Raw genomic sequence first — 16,148 nt, forward strand, 5'->3', positions numbered from 1 at the left:
CGAAATGTGGCAAATCGCATGCTAATCAGGAGCAAGTTGGCCCAGGGATTGAGAATCAAATTTGCATGTGAAACGGCGGTGCAGGACTCGATTCGAAGGCAAGTGAATACTGCGCAGTGGTGCATTGCAAGTGGACATTATTATCATCCAACAGTGACCAGCATGGTGAAGTATGGTCAAACTAAACCTGACATCCAACATCACGTGGCGAGATGTTCATCCAGCAGTGGAAAACGTAACTTAAAGTAACCAAAATAACAGAAGATGCATGGAAAATAAATCGGTTTAATTTTGTATATAAACGCGTATAACTCATGTGTACCTGCTTGTAAATATACGATTCAGCTAAAAAATGTTAAACACATTTACACAAAGTCTCAAAGACATCAACTCGCTTAAATCTTTACCATTACTCCAGGAGCTCAGAATTATTGCCCAAGTACTGTATATACGTGAGCAAAGTTAAGACCATTTACGAAAAAATTGGAAAACGTGTCAATATTTTGTCAGAAATTATCTTTGCACGTCTAAAGGACAAGAGAAGCTGTAACGAAATGCGCATTTGTAAACGATTAAACCTTAAAATTTTCTGACACCGACATTTTTTCCAAAAACATTCCTTGTGTGATTGCACAGAGTCCGATGAGGGGTGGGGCAGCTGTGTAAAAAAACCTGAGGTGAAATTCTCCGTTAAACCGACGATTTAAACAGCAACACCTCGGAGAATTTTATACTCTGTTCTATGCAGCTGACCGCTGCCCCTTCATACAGTAAATGGCATCCTCACAAGAATAAGTAACCTAACATCCCTTGCAGGGAATCCTCTCGCGATAAAAAATCTTCCATTTGCCATCCATCACGAGACCCCTGCGGGTGTCACCGTGCACAATCATACTTCGAAGCTCTTGCTCGGATTCCCCTGAGCTTTGCCCTCCGAGTGGCCACCCTAATGGCCCACTGCGACAGGCCAAACCTGGCACAATTGTAGGTTTTTAACTATAATACACGTTTTATGTGTTAGATCGTTTAAATATATAAATGTGTTGTTAAACCCACCACCACCCGACAACCAATTAGTAAGGTTTGTCACGTAAACAGAACATGTCAATTCGTTACTAGTACAGTCCACCAGTGTGTTGGAGAGCAAAGCCACACCATTTACAATCTAAGTACAACATTTCGCCAGCACTAACTAGCTTCATCAGGCGACAGCCATCACTTGTGAGCACTTCTTTCGCGAATTGGGAGGGGAATCAATGAATGCATATGACTATGGGTATCCATTGCCGATTGGGTTATTTATATGTTAATCAACACACATTATGCATGCGCATTAAGGGACGAGGATTCTCCACGAATCTGGCTGTCGCCTGATGAAGCTGGTTGTAATTACTGGTGAAACATTGTACTCAGATTGTAAATGTTGTGGCTTTGCTCTCCAAGACACCGGTGTGATGTTACTAGTAACGAATTGGCATGTTCTGTTAATGTGACAAACCTTTCGAATTGGCTGTGTCGGGTGGTGGCGGGTTTACTGACACATTTAAATATTTATTACGCGATCTAACCCAAAAAACCAGTGTTATGGATATTGGTCGCGAAAGCCTACGTGTTAAACTGGTTTTCAACTGTTAGATCAGTGGTAGCCGATATGTGAATCGCGATCCATGGGTGGATGATCGCAAAAGATTTTGATTGTGGATCTCAGGACAAATAGGAATAAACACCTCTAATATAAAGCAATTCTTGTTATAGCAGATGGTAAAACAAAATCCCCGACTAAGAATTAATGGATTAATAATATATATTTTAAACCAATAGATCGCACTAGCACTTGGCATGTCTACAGTGTTCTATTAGTCGGTTAAATCCATCCGGGTAACTGTTGGTCATATATTGCTGGTAGATCACGGAACATGTTGAGATATACCAGAATGGATCACAGTGCTTTGTGGGTTGGACACTGCTGCGTTAGTCAATACACACCACCGATTCAGTAACCAATATTTTTGTGAAATCACCTTCATCACAAGGGGGTCAGTGTCTTGGCTGGCAAAGAAGTGGGGCATAAGATATCCTAAACCTTTCATACATCTTGACGCGTATACACCTTAATTGGCTGATTGTACTGGTTGGCAAGGTAAAAATTCTAAAAAAAAAAAAATGCGCTACCATTTGAACCGCTGCGCCAGGAGAACGAAGAACCGGTGAACTCTGGATTGCAAGTTCAGAGTGCAAACCGTCTGTTACTTCAGGGAAACATTTCTCATAACCGCCACTGCTTTTTTTTTCAATTGTTCACCTCTGCTTGCGAGCACAATGTACACTTAATTAACTCTGCAGATGTAAAACCCAGAGTGTGTGCCCACTCATGCACCTCCTCCGACATCTTGTTGACACCGCATCCACGATACACTAGTGCTGTCTGGGTTTCTTAGGCCAGGGAGAAGGCGAGCCCCATGGGGTGGACTCCGCAGGGTTGTAGCCTGGAATCTGTGATAGCGGACACACAAATGGCACAAACGTACAACAAAGATAGTCACCCAAATAAGCCTTTAACAGACTGTGCTGCTGTTAGGCGGCATGGCCCACGAGGGGGTAAGTGGCCAACACCTCTCCCCAGTGCTGATGTTTACACACTGCACCAGGTACTCATTTAAGAAAGAGTTGACCTTGGGTAGGCAAAACAGCAGTTCAGATAATCCTCATTGGTGTTGGCGGTGAGTGGGAATTGGGTTGCCGGGTTCATAGCGCAGCGTGCTAACCACTACACCAATGCCCTCACACACACATATGCGAGTATTTCCAACAAATGTGATACGTTATCATTACACTTATTAACACTGAAAAACTTCGCCAAGTCCGAAGACTTTTGAGGAACACGGGGAGAGAAGATGACAACTCCACACAGTAACACACTCTAGTTGGGAATCAAACCCAGTTTTCTTGCTGCAAGACACAAGGGTTTACCAATGTGCCACCCTGCCGCCCATGGCGATACGTAAACTACCTTAATACCAGTTTCAACGCATGCTTATTTTTAGATATGGGAGGAAACCAGAGAACCCGGAGGAAACCCATGCAGAACAGACTCATGGAGTTTTGTTAAGAAATCTGATATCTACCAAGGCTCCCACACCCTGACTTAGCTTGGTATCTTGAGAACTCGCATTCATCATTTAAATAGGTCACGTTTCAGATAATGGCCCTTCTTGTGCAATGAACTAGGGCCATAATAAAAATCTATTTTATACAGCACCTTGCATATCGAAATATCTCAAAAAAGCACTGGACATTAAAAAACTACTCAAGTATAGATACAAGCCAATAGAAATAAAGTAAAAGCCGATAATAACAATAATGACAGTGATACTGACACTTTACACAGCATGCAAAATGCAATAAAAGCTAATCATAATGATTCCTCTCACAGTAATAACCAATCAGAATCCAGGAAAAGCCAATTAATAACGATGTTTTCAAGCTGGATTTAAACACACGGACAGTCACAACTGATATAGGTAGGGATAGTGTCCCATAGTCTTTGGATATACAGTCTGTTCTATAATACGGTAGTTGCGTACCTCAAGAACACCGCGTTTTGGAAAAATCGTGTTATAATAAATAATATATTATATGGGGTAAAGCGCAGTCCGCAATAACGCGTGAGATGCGTAACACAGGCTGAACAAAGACTAAGGAACGTGGGTTGCATCTAGAAGCATCCAGCAGCATCCCGCCTTGTGTGATGCTACGCCGAGGCAGCCGTTACGACCGCTTATTCCTACTCGCGCGACGTAGTTCCATTCATTCAACCGAGTTATATCCAGTTTGGATCCGCGTTATAAAAAAAATGCGTTCCTTCATACATTCATCATCGCGTTATATCCAATTTGCCAGTTACAGGAGGTATAGGACAACAGACTGCAGCTCAAAATGCTAGCTATACATATATTTTTTCCATCCAAGACCGGAGTTTATATTTTATTCCTGTGTTATAAGGGTATTACGTTCAGGGGCTAAATGCCAATGTATGGGTCTGATAGCTACGGGAGAGCCTCAGGAGAGAGTTTGTGTCATCTTGCCACCCCCTCCATTCAAGGAGCGCAGACTACAATGGTGTAAAATGTAGTCCATAGTTTGGGTTGCATGGCCACAATCGTACAGGAGCTTGTTTTTAATGCACTGCTATGTATCTGTATGAGTCTCTATGAATCTCTAGGAATCATAATGGGTCTCTCTGTATCTCCTATGTATCTCTGTGTCTCTATGGGTTTACTATACGGTCCCACAGTTTGGGTTGCATGGCAACAAGCGCTATGCTGTGGCTTGTGCCATTAATTTTCGGCCCGCTGACGTTCCGATGCGGCGAGCGTTTGTTTTTTGTGCACTACTGCTGGCGCAGCAAGCAACAGCAGCATGGTCACAATACAAATCGGTGGTATTCCGAGGTTGCGCGTCGCGCCGCACGGTGAGTACCTCCGGGCGGACGAGGTGCATGCGGATCCGCTGGTGCTGCAGGTTGGACGAATCCAGCGACACGCGCACGCACACGCGGTCGAACATGTTCAGCGCGATGCCCTCCACGCACAGCGTGGGGCCCTACACAAAACACAAAGACATATCTCCAATGTAGCCTTAACAGACTGTTGGGGCAAGTGCTGTTGGCGAGGAGCACAGATGAAGGCCGGCACGGCACACAAGGGGGTGGGTTGCCAGCGCCATGCCCGGCCGCCTTTGTCTCCCCAGTGGCGATGTTTACACACCGCAGCAGGCATTCAATTGAGTTCCGAGTCAACCTAGGCGAGGCCCAGGACCGGTTCAGATAATCATCACTGGTGTTGACCGTGCGAAGGAATCGAACCCAAGTCGCCGGGATCGTAGCGCAGAGCGCTAACCGCTACACTACCGCTGACTGCTCTCTGCCAAGTGCCCTGCACACAAGCACGGATTGACGTAAACCCAACGTTATTATTCATACTATTACATGGGTCACTCAGAAAAGCCTCACTGATTCTCAAAACGTTTGCATTCAAGGTCACTGCTACGTCTTTGTAAAAGGAGGCGAACGATTGATATGTGCTCCCCAAATAAGTAATTTGCATGTAATTTGCCAACCTTGGACCATGATGCTGGCACACGAATAACGTTACAGGATCTTTTAACGTCCACTGTTAAAGCGGATAGCCTGTAAATATTTTACGCTTAATACACACCACAGTTTCGATTTAAAGATTTCGTGACTGCAAGGATTCATCTTCTTTGGTTCTTTCGGTAAAGTCACGTAGAATGAGAATAAAATAATAAATTGATAAAATAAAATAACACAATAATATTCTCACGACGTTTCGGCCACAACACAGTCTCGTCCCTTCACCTGATGAAGGCCGCTTGTGTTGTGGCCGAAACGTCGTGAGAATATTATTGTTCTATTTTATTTTATCAATTTATTATTTTATTCTCATTCTACGTGACTTTACCGAAAGAACCAAAGAAGACACACCACAGTATTAACCGGAGTGGCCACCGAGTTTGAAACACAAATCTCCACAACACACAGCGAATGCAATACCGCTTGGGCCACCTCACCGCGAGCTGAAAATCAGGCATGAGAAGCCGATGGCTGCAATGACCAAACCAACCGAGGGATCGTGATGTGCGGGCCAGCCAAGGAATTTTAAAGCCTTATTTGGCCATCATTAAGGAGTAGATGCAACCCCCCTTAGGTTATATGGAGTGCACAATTGCAGTTAAGAACATACCTAAAATATGGCTGCAAATGTTGACCCTTTTGAGCTTCTGGTCCAAATTAGGCTGTGTGCATTATCCACGCAGAGTGACAATGTAATGCGGCATGCAAGGCATGCTGGAAAGGACCGGATCCACTGATGACAAATGTGCTTTTTGCCATCTAGAGATCACTTTTTGCATCAACTACTATTTCCCTCATTTGTTTTTATTCTACAAGTACTTTTCTGCCCTTCGAGTTTCTCATTGTTTACAGAAAGCATTAGATTTTCTCTATAATTCTTCCGGATCTGAAGGATTTTACTGTATTTTTAATGTGATGTCCTCTCCGTGACAATACGGGCTCCGTCATGGCAGTTATTTCCAAAGCAAATTTAATTGTGACAGTTTTATATTTGAAACGCATTTACATCATTTAATTCAGTTTCAGTTTATTTTGGTATAGCCCTGTGAGCCATCCGGCTCTAATGTATCCACCGGTGTAACTTCCTCTGTAATAGTCCACACTGCCAAATGGCAAAAAAACGGAGCTTCGTATCTCACTGCGTTCTTCCACCTTAAACCAAGTGTCTGTGTGTCTGATAGAAACCTAATCGTAGAGAGATGGTCAGGGGGCTTGGGTCCCAGTGCATTAAGCCAGTCCTGGGTTTAAATGCAGAATTCAGCCGTTCAGGAAATGCCAATGTCTCCCGGTTAAGTGAACACATGCCCTACCTCCTCGTCGAAGGTAACGTTGAGCTTGAGATCTTTGGAGTCAAAGAAAACCGTCCCCTCCAAGCCGTACTTGGGAATGAGCACCACCACGGCGTTCTTGCGCACAAACAGCACGAAGCCCTCTTCGCTCACCACTCCCTTGCTCTTGAAGAACAACTGAGACCACAACAACAACAGCCGTTAATCACCGCTACGTGGCAAAGAGCAGACACACGCGCATCACTTACCAAGCCCATAATTATTTAACAAAATTTAAGGTAATTTTCCTGCATCCCCCCGCTAATTTATTCCAGTTGTGCTATTGGCATCATGTCATGGGGATTATTTTGAGTTCAATCGTGAAGGTACAATGTCAATTGTATTGACTATAATCCTCCATCACCTGACAGAGCCAATCAAATAAAGTTGTCACATCATGGGCAAATGTGCCAAGTGACTAGGTTTTTCAGCAAACACAGAAGAATGCTGAAAAGCAATGTCAAGTGTAGCCAACCAGTACAGCCACGGCACCACCACACGTAAGCGTGCGAATAGAAAACAATTGATTCTTACTACACGCACAATACGATGCCTGCTTTCGTGACCTTAAAAATGGTTTTCAAGAGACGAATGGACGCATTATCAGGTGCCTAAGCACACGCCGTGCAAGCTCCACGTGGCCCACACTTCCGCCTCCCACCTGCGTGTGGAAAGCTACAGACGAGCGTTGGGCGTACTGCGCCATCTTGTGGCGGTAGTTGAGGTTGTTGCAGAGCTGCTGCTGCTTCTGCTTGTCGGTGAGCGCCGGGTACGTGGGGTCGGCGCCCACGCACACGGCCAGCAGCCGGTGCACAATCACATCCGAGTATCTGTAACGGTACAGGGAGACAACAACAACAATATTCACATTTGTTGTAGCCTCTATTTAATATGAAGATTACATTTACAGTAGATACAGGCTGCGGTATGGCCACGAGATGCCAACGGAGCAGCGGTATTAATCCACCAAGCACCGCGATTCATTCTGGTGGATCTCAGCGGGTTTCACGATCCACCAGAAAGCTACGAAAACAATGACTCAGATAGATTTAACGCTGTGATAGAATACTGTACTCTGGACATACCACGTTCTAGCACCATCTGCTGGTGGAAATTATCTTTGTTAATCTTCTTTGGTTCTTTCGGTAAAGTCACGTAGAATGAGAATAAAATAATAAATTGATAAAATAAAATAACACAATAATATTCTCACGACGTTTCGGCCACAACACAAGTGACCTTCATCAGGTGAAGGAACAGAACTGTCGGGACGACAGCACTTCAATGACTGCTGCTAAGATTCGCAGTGTCGTTTAAACTAGGTGGGAGAGGTAAAGCGCCTTGACAAAGGAGTTTACATATCAAACAGGATAATTTAGCATTGAAATAGCTGCGTTAAAGTGTTGGATCAGCAGGGTGTTAAAGTCAGAAATTAGCATGTAACTGGGAGATTAGCATGATGTTAATGTGAGGGATTAGCATGTGACTGGTCACGGAAATAGCTATGTTAAAGTCAAATTTTCCATCTCAACAAAGGCATTTAGTATATGGACGCTAAAGGACTGCAACTACCCAACTATCATACAATAAACCGATGTGAAAAAAACTAAGTAGAAACTTCATCAATATAATAAATTTACTCAATATATTCTTCAATAAATTGAGCTATAAACATAAAGTAACTGGGTATACACTACACTATCTAATGAATACCATATAGTAAACTAATAAAAAAACTAAAATACAAACTACATCAATGTCATCAATAAACTCTATATACTCTCCATCAGCTGAGCTACTAACAATAAGGCATTATACATTACAATGCCCTATGGCGAAAAAAATGGGTGGCGGTTTTTTCCTTCTTTCCAACGTTAGCACCACGGAGAGCGACGAGCCTCGTTCAGACGGACGAGTCCATCCATGCTCGGAACGGAGGAGGGGGGAGAAACAGCCACGATGTGCTGCTCTGTCCTGTTGCGTTACAACCATGCCATAAACTAGACTACTATACATTGTAATGTTATACCTTCCAATCTAAACTACATTGTATAATATCGTATACACAGCCCAATGTAAGCTCTAACATTATGCATTATATTGATATGTCTCCAAATAAACTTTTTTCTACATTACACAACTATACACCGTAATATACACTACCATAGACAAACCCACCCTTGAATTATACAATGCGTTACTTTAGACTACCCTATACTTTAGATTGTAAAATATTAGACTTGTAATATTACACTATGTATTATTCTTCCAACCCTACTGTATACCACACAGCTGTATATTCACTATAAAATTACAATACTATATATTGCCTTATGAATTATGTTAAACATTACAATGTTATACTATTTATTATTATATAACATGCTATAAACCAGGGGTGTCCAAACTACGGCCCGCGGGCCAACTGCGGCCCGCCATCCATTTTTAATTGGCCCGTATCAAAGTTTAAAAATATAATGGACTATGGCCCACTGTATTGCATTTCTTAATTTAAACACTAGATAGCGCTATTGTCTTGAACAAGGCAGCGTCTCCACAAAGCAAGCAATCGTAGAAAACATTTGCTCAGGGTCACCAGAAATGCCGGAACCGAAGAGACGCAAGATTGCAAGCGAGTGCAGAAAATTTCAGACTCGGTGGAAAAATGAATTTTTTTTCATAGAAACCAAGGGGAAGTGTGTTTGTTTGATTTGTAATGAGAGTGTTGCCGTGATGAAAGAGTACAATGTACGACGGCATTATGAAACGAAACATCAGACCTTCACGTCCTACACTGGCGCCGAGCGGAGAGAGAAGGTAAAGCAAATGGCAAGCTAGCCTGCTAACGCAGCAGCAGGGGTTTTTTTTCCGTGCTAACAAAGCTCAAGAAAATGTAACAATAGCCAGCAATGAAGTAACTCAACTCATTGCCCTACACGGGAAACCTTTCTCAGACGGTGACTTCATCAAACAGTGCCTCACTAAAGTCGTGGGAATGTGCCTGGAGAAATTGCAGGATTTTAACGATGTTAGTGTTGTCCAGAAATAAGGTTGTGCGGCGAATTGAAGACTTGTCGGCTAACTTAAAACAGCAAGTGTCAGATAAAGCTTGTGCTTTCGATTTTTACTCGATTGCATGTGATGAGAGCACAGATGCCACGGACACTGCACGGCTGTTAATTTTTTTGCGGGGAGTTGATGAGAATTTTTGCATTATGGAGGAACTGCTTGATCTTCAGAGTCTAAAGGGGACAACAACTGGGAAGGACATGTTTGAAGCTGTGTCAGATTCAATTAACCAGGCTGGACTTAAATGGGACAAGCTGTGTGGAATTACAACGGATGGGGCTCCAGCAATGACAGGCGAGCGCAAAGGAATGGCTTCTATGGTGAGTGCCAAGGTGCAGGAGAGCGGAGGTGAGACTGTTAAAATGCACTGTATCATCTACCAAGAAGCCCTCTGTGCCAAGATAATCCAGCTTGGCGATGTGATGAACACAGTTGTGAAAAATGTCAAAAAAAATATGGCCCAAGGGCTTTACCACAGAGAATTGCAAGCGTTCCTCTCTGATGTCGATGCTGAATACGGGGACCTACTCTACCATTCTCAAGTGCGCTGGCTCAGTCGCGGCTCCGTGCTGCAGTGGTTTTATTCCCTGAGATCAAATATCGACAAGTTTTTGAAAGAAAAGGGCAGACCTCTCCATGAGATCAGTGACCCTTTATGGTTGGCAGGCCTGGCTTTTTTAGTTGATCTCACTGATCATCTCAACACCCCGAACAAGAGACTACAAGGCAAAGAGCAGCTGGTACCACAGCTGTATGTGCACATGAAAGCATTCCGTGCGAAGCTCCGTCTCTTCGAGTCACAACTGCGCAACTTCAATGTAGCGCACTTCCCCACGCTGACCGAAATCAATGCGCATTTCCAAATGCCAAGCTCTCTGCAAAAATGGGAGAATATGTGTCTGTGATCACATCTTTCATGACAGAATTCAGTCAGCGCTTCCAAGATTTTTCTGTCATTGAGAAGGAAATCACACTGTTTGCGGCTCCGTTTTCAATGGATGCAAAAGAAGTGGAGGAGAGTCTGCAATTAGAACTGATCGAAATTCAGTGTGATGATTCTCTGAAGAATCAGCATCAGCTTCTCTCCCTACATGACTTCTACCAGAGTTTGGAAAAGGCCAAGTTTCCTCTGACGAGACGCCATGCAAAACGAATGATGAGTCTGTTCGGCTCAACATACATATGTGAGCAGACATTCTCTCTGTTAACGCTGAACAAAAGCAGGCTGAGAACCAGAACGACCGACAGCCATCTCCGTGACGTCCTTCGCATCTCAACCACCAAACTTACTCCTGACCTGCCAGCTATCCTTCAGACCAAAGCGCAGCATCACTGCTCCCACTGAGCGTAACATTATTCCCATTACAGGTGAGTTAAAAATATACACACCGTTTTCATTTGTTAATAAGCCCAATTACTTCATAAATTCAGTCAATTAAAGTTGATGACAATTTTTTTAACAAACGTTAGTTGATGTGTTAACAAGCCCAATAATTTATTTGTGTAATAAGCTTGAAATATCCACATCCCCTATTTGTCTTCTTGTCTCTCCCTTCATATGGACAATGAAGGGGGATCAGCACCCTAAGAACCAATCTGAGGCTGTCACTGAGAGAATTACCTGCCAACCTTTTTGTAAAAAATAAAATTAAAATCTACTAATGAAGAGCTATGATGGAGGCTTTTTTTCTTCAAACATGTTCAATAATCAAACGTAATTTACCTGCATTTGATTGATTTTGACAATATTAGTGCATGAGAAGTGAGGCAGTATACCTCACGTCTAGTGAGTGGCCCAATCCTTCGTATATTTTTCTGTATGTGGCCCTCGGGAAACAAAAGTTTGGACACCCCTGCTATAAACCATACCATTGACCGTCGTGTGAAAGGTATTAAGAGGCAGTGGCAGCGAATGGGCTGCGATCTGAAAGTCACCATAAAATACAATCAATTAAGTACCAAAATGGTTTATAACATCTTTCCAATGGTTACTAAGCCAGAATCCATCTTCTCGGTTGAAATTGTTTCTGTTTGTATATGTGGATGGCCTCATGAACGAATCTCTCATGGTAGCCGGATGGCTTGCAGAGAACGTCCGTCTTGGAGAAGTCAATGTCATGTGAGCCCACTGAATTATAACAGTGATCTTCCACGGCTGAGGTGCTCGTCCTACCGTGTTTCAAGTCTGCTTTATGTTCACGGATGTGGTCCCAGATATGTCGTTTGGTTTCTCCAATGTAACTGCTACCACAGAGGCAACTTAGTTTGTAGACGCCTGGGTACTGTATGTCTGGAGCCACATCTTTTACAGACGGAACCAGATCACGGATTTTATGTACTGTGTTGAATCGGACTTGGATCTTGTGTTTATTCAGGATTTTGGAGATCTTTTTTGTGACCCCCGCAATGTAGGGTAAGGTGATGGTTTTGAATGGCTCCTCAAGAGGATCCTTCTTCATGGCTGGAGTGATGGCTTTGCGGATTGTGTAGTCGGAGTAACCATTAGCCTTGAGAGCTTGGTGTACGTGCTTAAGTTCACTGGCAATGTGTTCCTGGTCGGAAATGCATTGGGCTCTATGGTATAGAGTCTTGATGAGGGAGTTCTTCTGGCATGGATGGTGGTGGGAATCCGGTTTTAAGTAAGCATTCGTATGCGTAGCTTTCCTGTCGACAGAGTGGCTCATTGAACCATCAGGTCTCCTTTTAATTAGGACATCCAAAAAGGGTAGCTTGCCATCTTTTTCGACCTCCATGGTGAATCTGATGGCTGGGTGTATGGAATTGATGTGGTCGAGGAATTGGTTTGTGTTATGGTCGAAACGTCGTGAGAATTTTTATTGTTTTATATATATTTTATTATTTTGTTGTTTCCCTTCAACGTGACTTTACCGAAAGAACTAAGAATATGAATTACTGCAGTCACGAAAGCTTTAAAAGAAATTTCATTGGAAAGACGTTATAAGCAATTTCAGTTCTTAATTGATTGTATTTTATGGTGACATTCAGACTGCAGTCCATTCGCTGGCACTGCCTCTTCACACGACGGTCAATGGTATGGTTTATAGCATGTTATAATAATAAATAGTATAACATTGTAATGTTTAACATAATTCATAAGGCAATATATTGTATCGTAATTGTATTGTGAATATACAGCAGTGTGGTATACAGTAGGGTTGGTAGAATAATACATAGTGTAATATTACAAGTCTAACATTTTACAGTCTAAAGTATAGGGTAGTATAAAGTAACGCATTGTGTAATTCAAGGGTGGGTTTGTCTATGGTAGTGTATATTACGGTGTATAGTCGTGTAATGTATGAAAAAGTTTAGTTGAAGACATATAAATATACTGCATAATGTTCGATCTTACATTGGGCTGTGTATACGATATTATACAATGCAGTTTAGATTGGAAGGTATAACGTTACAATGTATAGTAGTCTAGTTTATGGCATGGTGGTAACGCAACACAGGACAGAGCAGCACATCGTGGCTGTTTCTCCCCCCTCCTCCGTTCCGAGCATGGATGGACTCGTCCGTCTGAACGAGGCTCGTCGCTCTCCGTGGTGCTAACGTTGGAAAGAAGGAAAAAACCGCCACCGATGTTTTCGCCATATGGCATTGTAATGTATAATGAGTTATTGTTAGTAGCTCAGCTGATTGGAGAGTATATAGAGTTTATTAATAACATTGATGTAGTTTATATTTTAGTTTTATTAATTCGTTTACTATATGGTATTCATTATATAGTGTAGTGTATACACAGTTACTTTATGTTTATAGCTCAACATATTGAAGAACATATTGAGTACATTTATTATATTGATGTAGTTTATACTTAGTTTTTTTTCACATCGGTTAATTGTATAATAGTTGGGTAGTTGCAGTCCTTTAGCGTCCATATACTAAATGCCTCTGTTGAGATGGAAACTTTAACATAGCTATTTCCGTGACCAGTCGCATGCTAATCCCTCACATTAACATCATGCTAATCTCCCAGTTACATGCTAATTTCTGACTTTAACACCCTGCTGATCCAACACTTTAACACAGCTATTTCAATGCTAAATTATCCTGTTTGATATGTAAACTCCTTTGTCAAGGCGCTTTACCTCTCCCACCTAGCCTAAAAGACGCTGCGAATCTTAGCAGCGTTCATTGAAGCGCTCTGCTGATTGGAGAGCATATAGAGTTTATTGATAACATTGATGTAGTTTATACTTAGTTTTTTTCACATCGGTTTATTGTATGATAGTTGGGTAGTTGCAGTCCTTTAGCGTCCATATACTAAACGCCTCTGTTGAGATGTAAACTTTGACTTTAACATAGCTATTTCCGTGACCAGTCACATGCTAATCCCTCACATTAACATCATGCTAATCTCCCAGTTACATGCTTATTTCTGACTTTAACACCCTGCTGATCCAACACTTTAACACAGCGATTTCAATGCTAAATTCTCCTGTTTGATATGTAAACTCCTTTGTCAAGGCACTTTACCTCTCCCACCTAGCTTAAAAGGCGCTGCGAATCTTAGCAGCAGTTATTGAAGCGCTGTCGTCCCGACAGTTCTGTTCCTTCACCTGAAGAAGGCTACTTGTGTTTTGGCAGAATTGTCGTGAGAATTTTATTTTTTATTATGTTTTATTATTTTATTTCCATTCTACGTGACTTTACCAAAATAACCAAGAAGTTGCATAAAGTTGTTGCATACTTGGGCTCCAGATGCCGAAATTACCTTTTAAAAAACGGCCAGTCTCATCAGATCTCAGAAGCTAAGCTTGCAGCGCCCAGCCCTGATGGTAACCCGGGGATACAAATTAATGTGGAGAAACAAATGTTCGCTTGTGACGACCAAGACTACGCCTGTCCTCCCAAGGACAGGCCTCACTGATTCCGAAGACTTTCATTTTCAGGAGGGTCCTGCCGAGTATTTTTGCAGTAGGGAGGCGATGTTGTGCTGTGCAGTGCCGGAGAGTAAGCTCATGCAGCCCGTCCACCCTGTCCCCTCTCCTCCCGTCGGGACGGGTCGGTCACAATAGCATTCAGAAACACCCTCCACATCACAAAACAGTTCAATTTCTCAATCCGCAGGTCAGCTCAAATCTGTATTGTGGGCGTTCCCTTGTACTCTACTGTGTACGAGGGGCTCTGGATCCAATCCCCTGATCTCCATTGCATTCACTTAAATAATAATAAATTCTCCTGGCCACCCATAGAAAATTAGAGTGCACAATTATACGTGTGATTCATCACAGGCGCGCTCACACCGGCCACGCTTCCAGCTTAGGGCCTCGCATTAAGAGAGGGGGGGGGATCTCTAAATACGAAACAAGAAATGGACATGAGGTTTCGAGTTTTAACATAATTGCTTAATAAATAAAGATCGGTGAGAAAAAAAAGACTCTCCAAAGCAGTTATTTTCATTCTGCTGACAAAAATATACAGGCATTCATAGAAGGGGCCTCTTAAGCTTGACAATGGCATAGGGCGCCAGCAATGCCATCATCCGGCTCTGCTGCCGAGTGTCATCCCAATGAAGTAATTTGCAGGTAACGTTAGCATTGGGATGCTTGGCCAATACCCAGTTACATTGTGATTGTGTGTTTTCTAGCTATGTGAGCAAACTGGATAATTAATTAACCAAGGCCCTTCTTGTTGCGAGGGTCAAAGATCACCGGTGCACCACCCTGCCACCTGAAACGATAATAGTTCGCTTATAATTTTTTGGTTATTTTAGTGTGCACATTTACACGCGATAATCACATCTCATCTCAAGCATTTGAAAAGGGCACCCTCAGTGGCAACTGTTCTCTGTGTGACACACGGTTATTCAGCACCTAACCTGTAAGGAGGTCAAGTGCTGTTTGCTGCGAGCAATCCCAATTGAGTGATTCGCAGTGAAGTTTTTTTTTTACATGACAATTGTCGCCTGTGATGCTGACACACGATGGCCATACTTTATTTTAAATAATGTCTTGGGCTCGTTTTTATTTTTTTACGTTGAATTTTATTGAGTAAATCACGAGCCCGTTACAGTGCGCCACGGGACTGCACGTCATTCAAGTGATGCATTCACAATGCAACCGGACCATTTATTAGGGGGGGCTGACGGGAAGGGGGGAGTGAGGCCTGCGCCCCCCCATAAACTGGGGGGGTGGGGGGGAGAGGGGGGCATTGTGACAGGCGTATTGTAGTAGGTGTAATCTGCTCCACGTTTGTCTTGATAAAGGAGCCCTGTGCAACCTGCTCGGTGTGTGACGTGCGTGCTCATCGGTGTGTGACGTGCGTGCTGCTCGGTGTGTGATGTGCGTGCTCCTTGGTGTGATGTGCGTGCTCCTTGGTGTGACGTGTGTACCGCTCGGTGTGTGATGTGTGTGGGTGTAGGAGAGGCCCCTTACCCTGGCCCATGGCAGTCGATGACAAGTTCTACCGCTTGATCTGCGATGGCTACTGCATGCAGCCACCCCCCTGCTGTCCACCGCAAGTGTAAGCCGCCCCCCCATACCTCCCACACCAGGTTTTATCCACTGCTGGACTGATGCGTTTCTATTGTGGATGCAGGTGGCTGACGGAGGAGAGTGCGAAGTGTTTGT

At 43.2% G+C, this 16,148-nt stretch overlaps 1 protein-coding gene across 1 annotated transcript; it reads right to left on the reverse strand.

Moving 5' to 3' along the window:
• Positions 1-265: 265 nt before the first annotated feature.
• LOC142925592 (exosome complex exonuclease RRP44-like) lies at positions 266-7,312 on the reverse strand. The gene is made up of 4 exons (XM_076068639.1): positions 7,142-7,312; positions 6,463-6,618; positions 4,480-4,602; positions 266-2,493 (listed from the first exon to the last, which is right to left on the reverse strand). The coding sequence occupies exons 1-4, from the start codon at positions 7,184-7,186 to the stop codon at positions 2,416-2,418; spliced, it is 402 nt and encodes a 133-aa protein (XP_075924754.1). The 5' UTR covers positions 7,187-7,312; the 3' UTR covers positions 266-2,415.
• Positions 7,313-16,148: the final 8,836 nt, after the last annotated feature.

This window comes from Petromyzon marinus, chromosome 2 (assembly GCF_048934315.1).
Source record: "Petromyzon marinus isolate PM22_M1 ecotype Great Lakes invasive population chromosome 2, UKy_Petmar_22M1.pri1.0, whole genome shotgun sequence".
Lineage (NCBI taxonomy): Eukaryota > Metazoa > Chordata > Hyperoartia > Petromyzontiformes > Petromyzontidae > Petromyzon > Petromyzon marinus.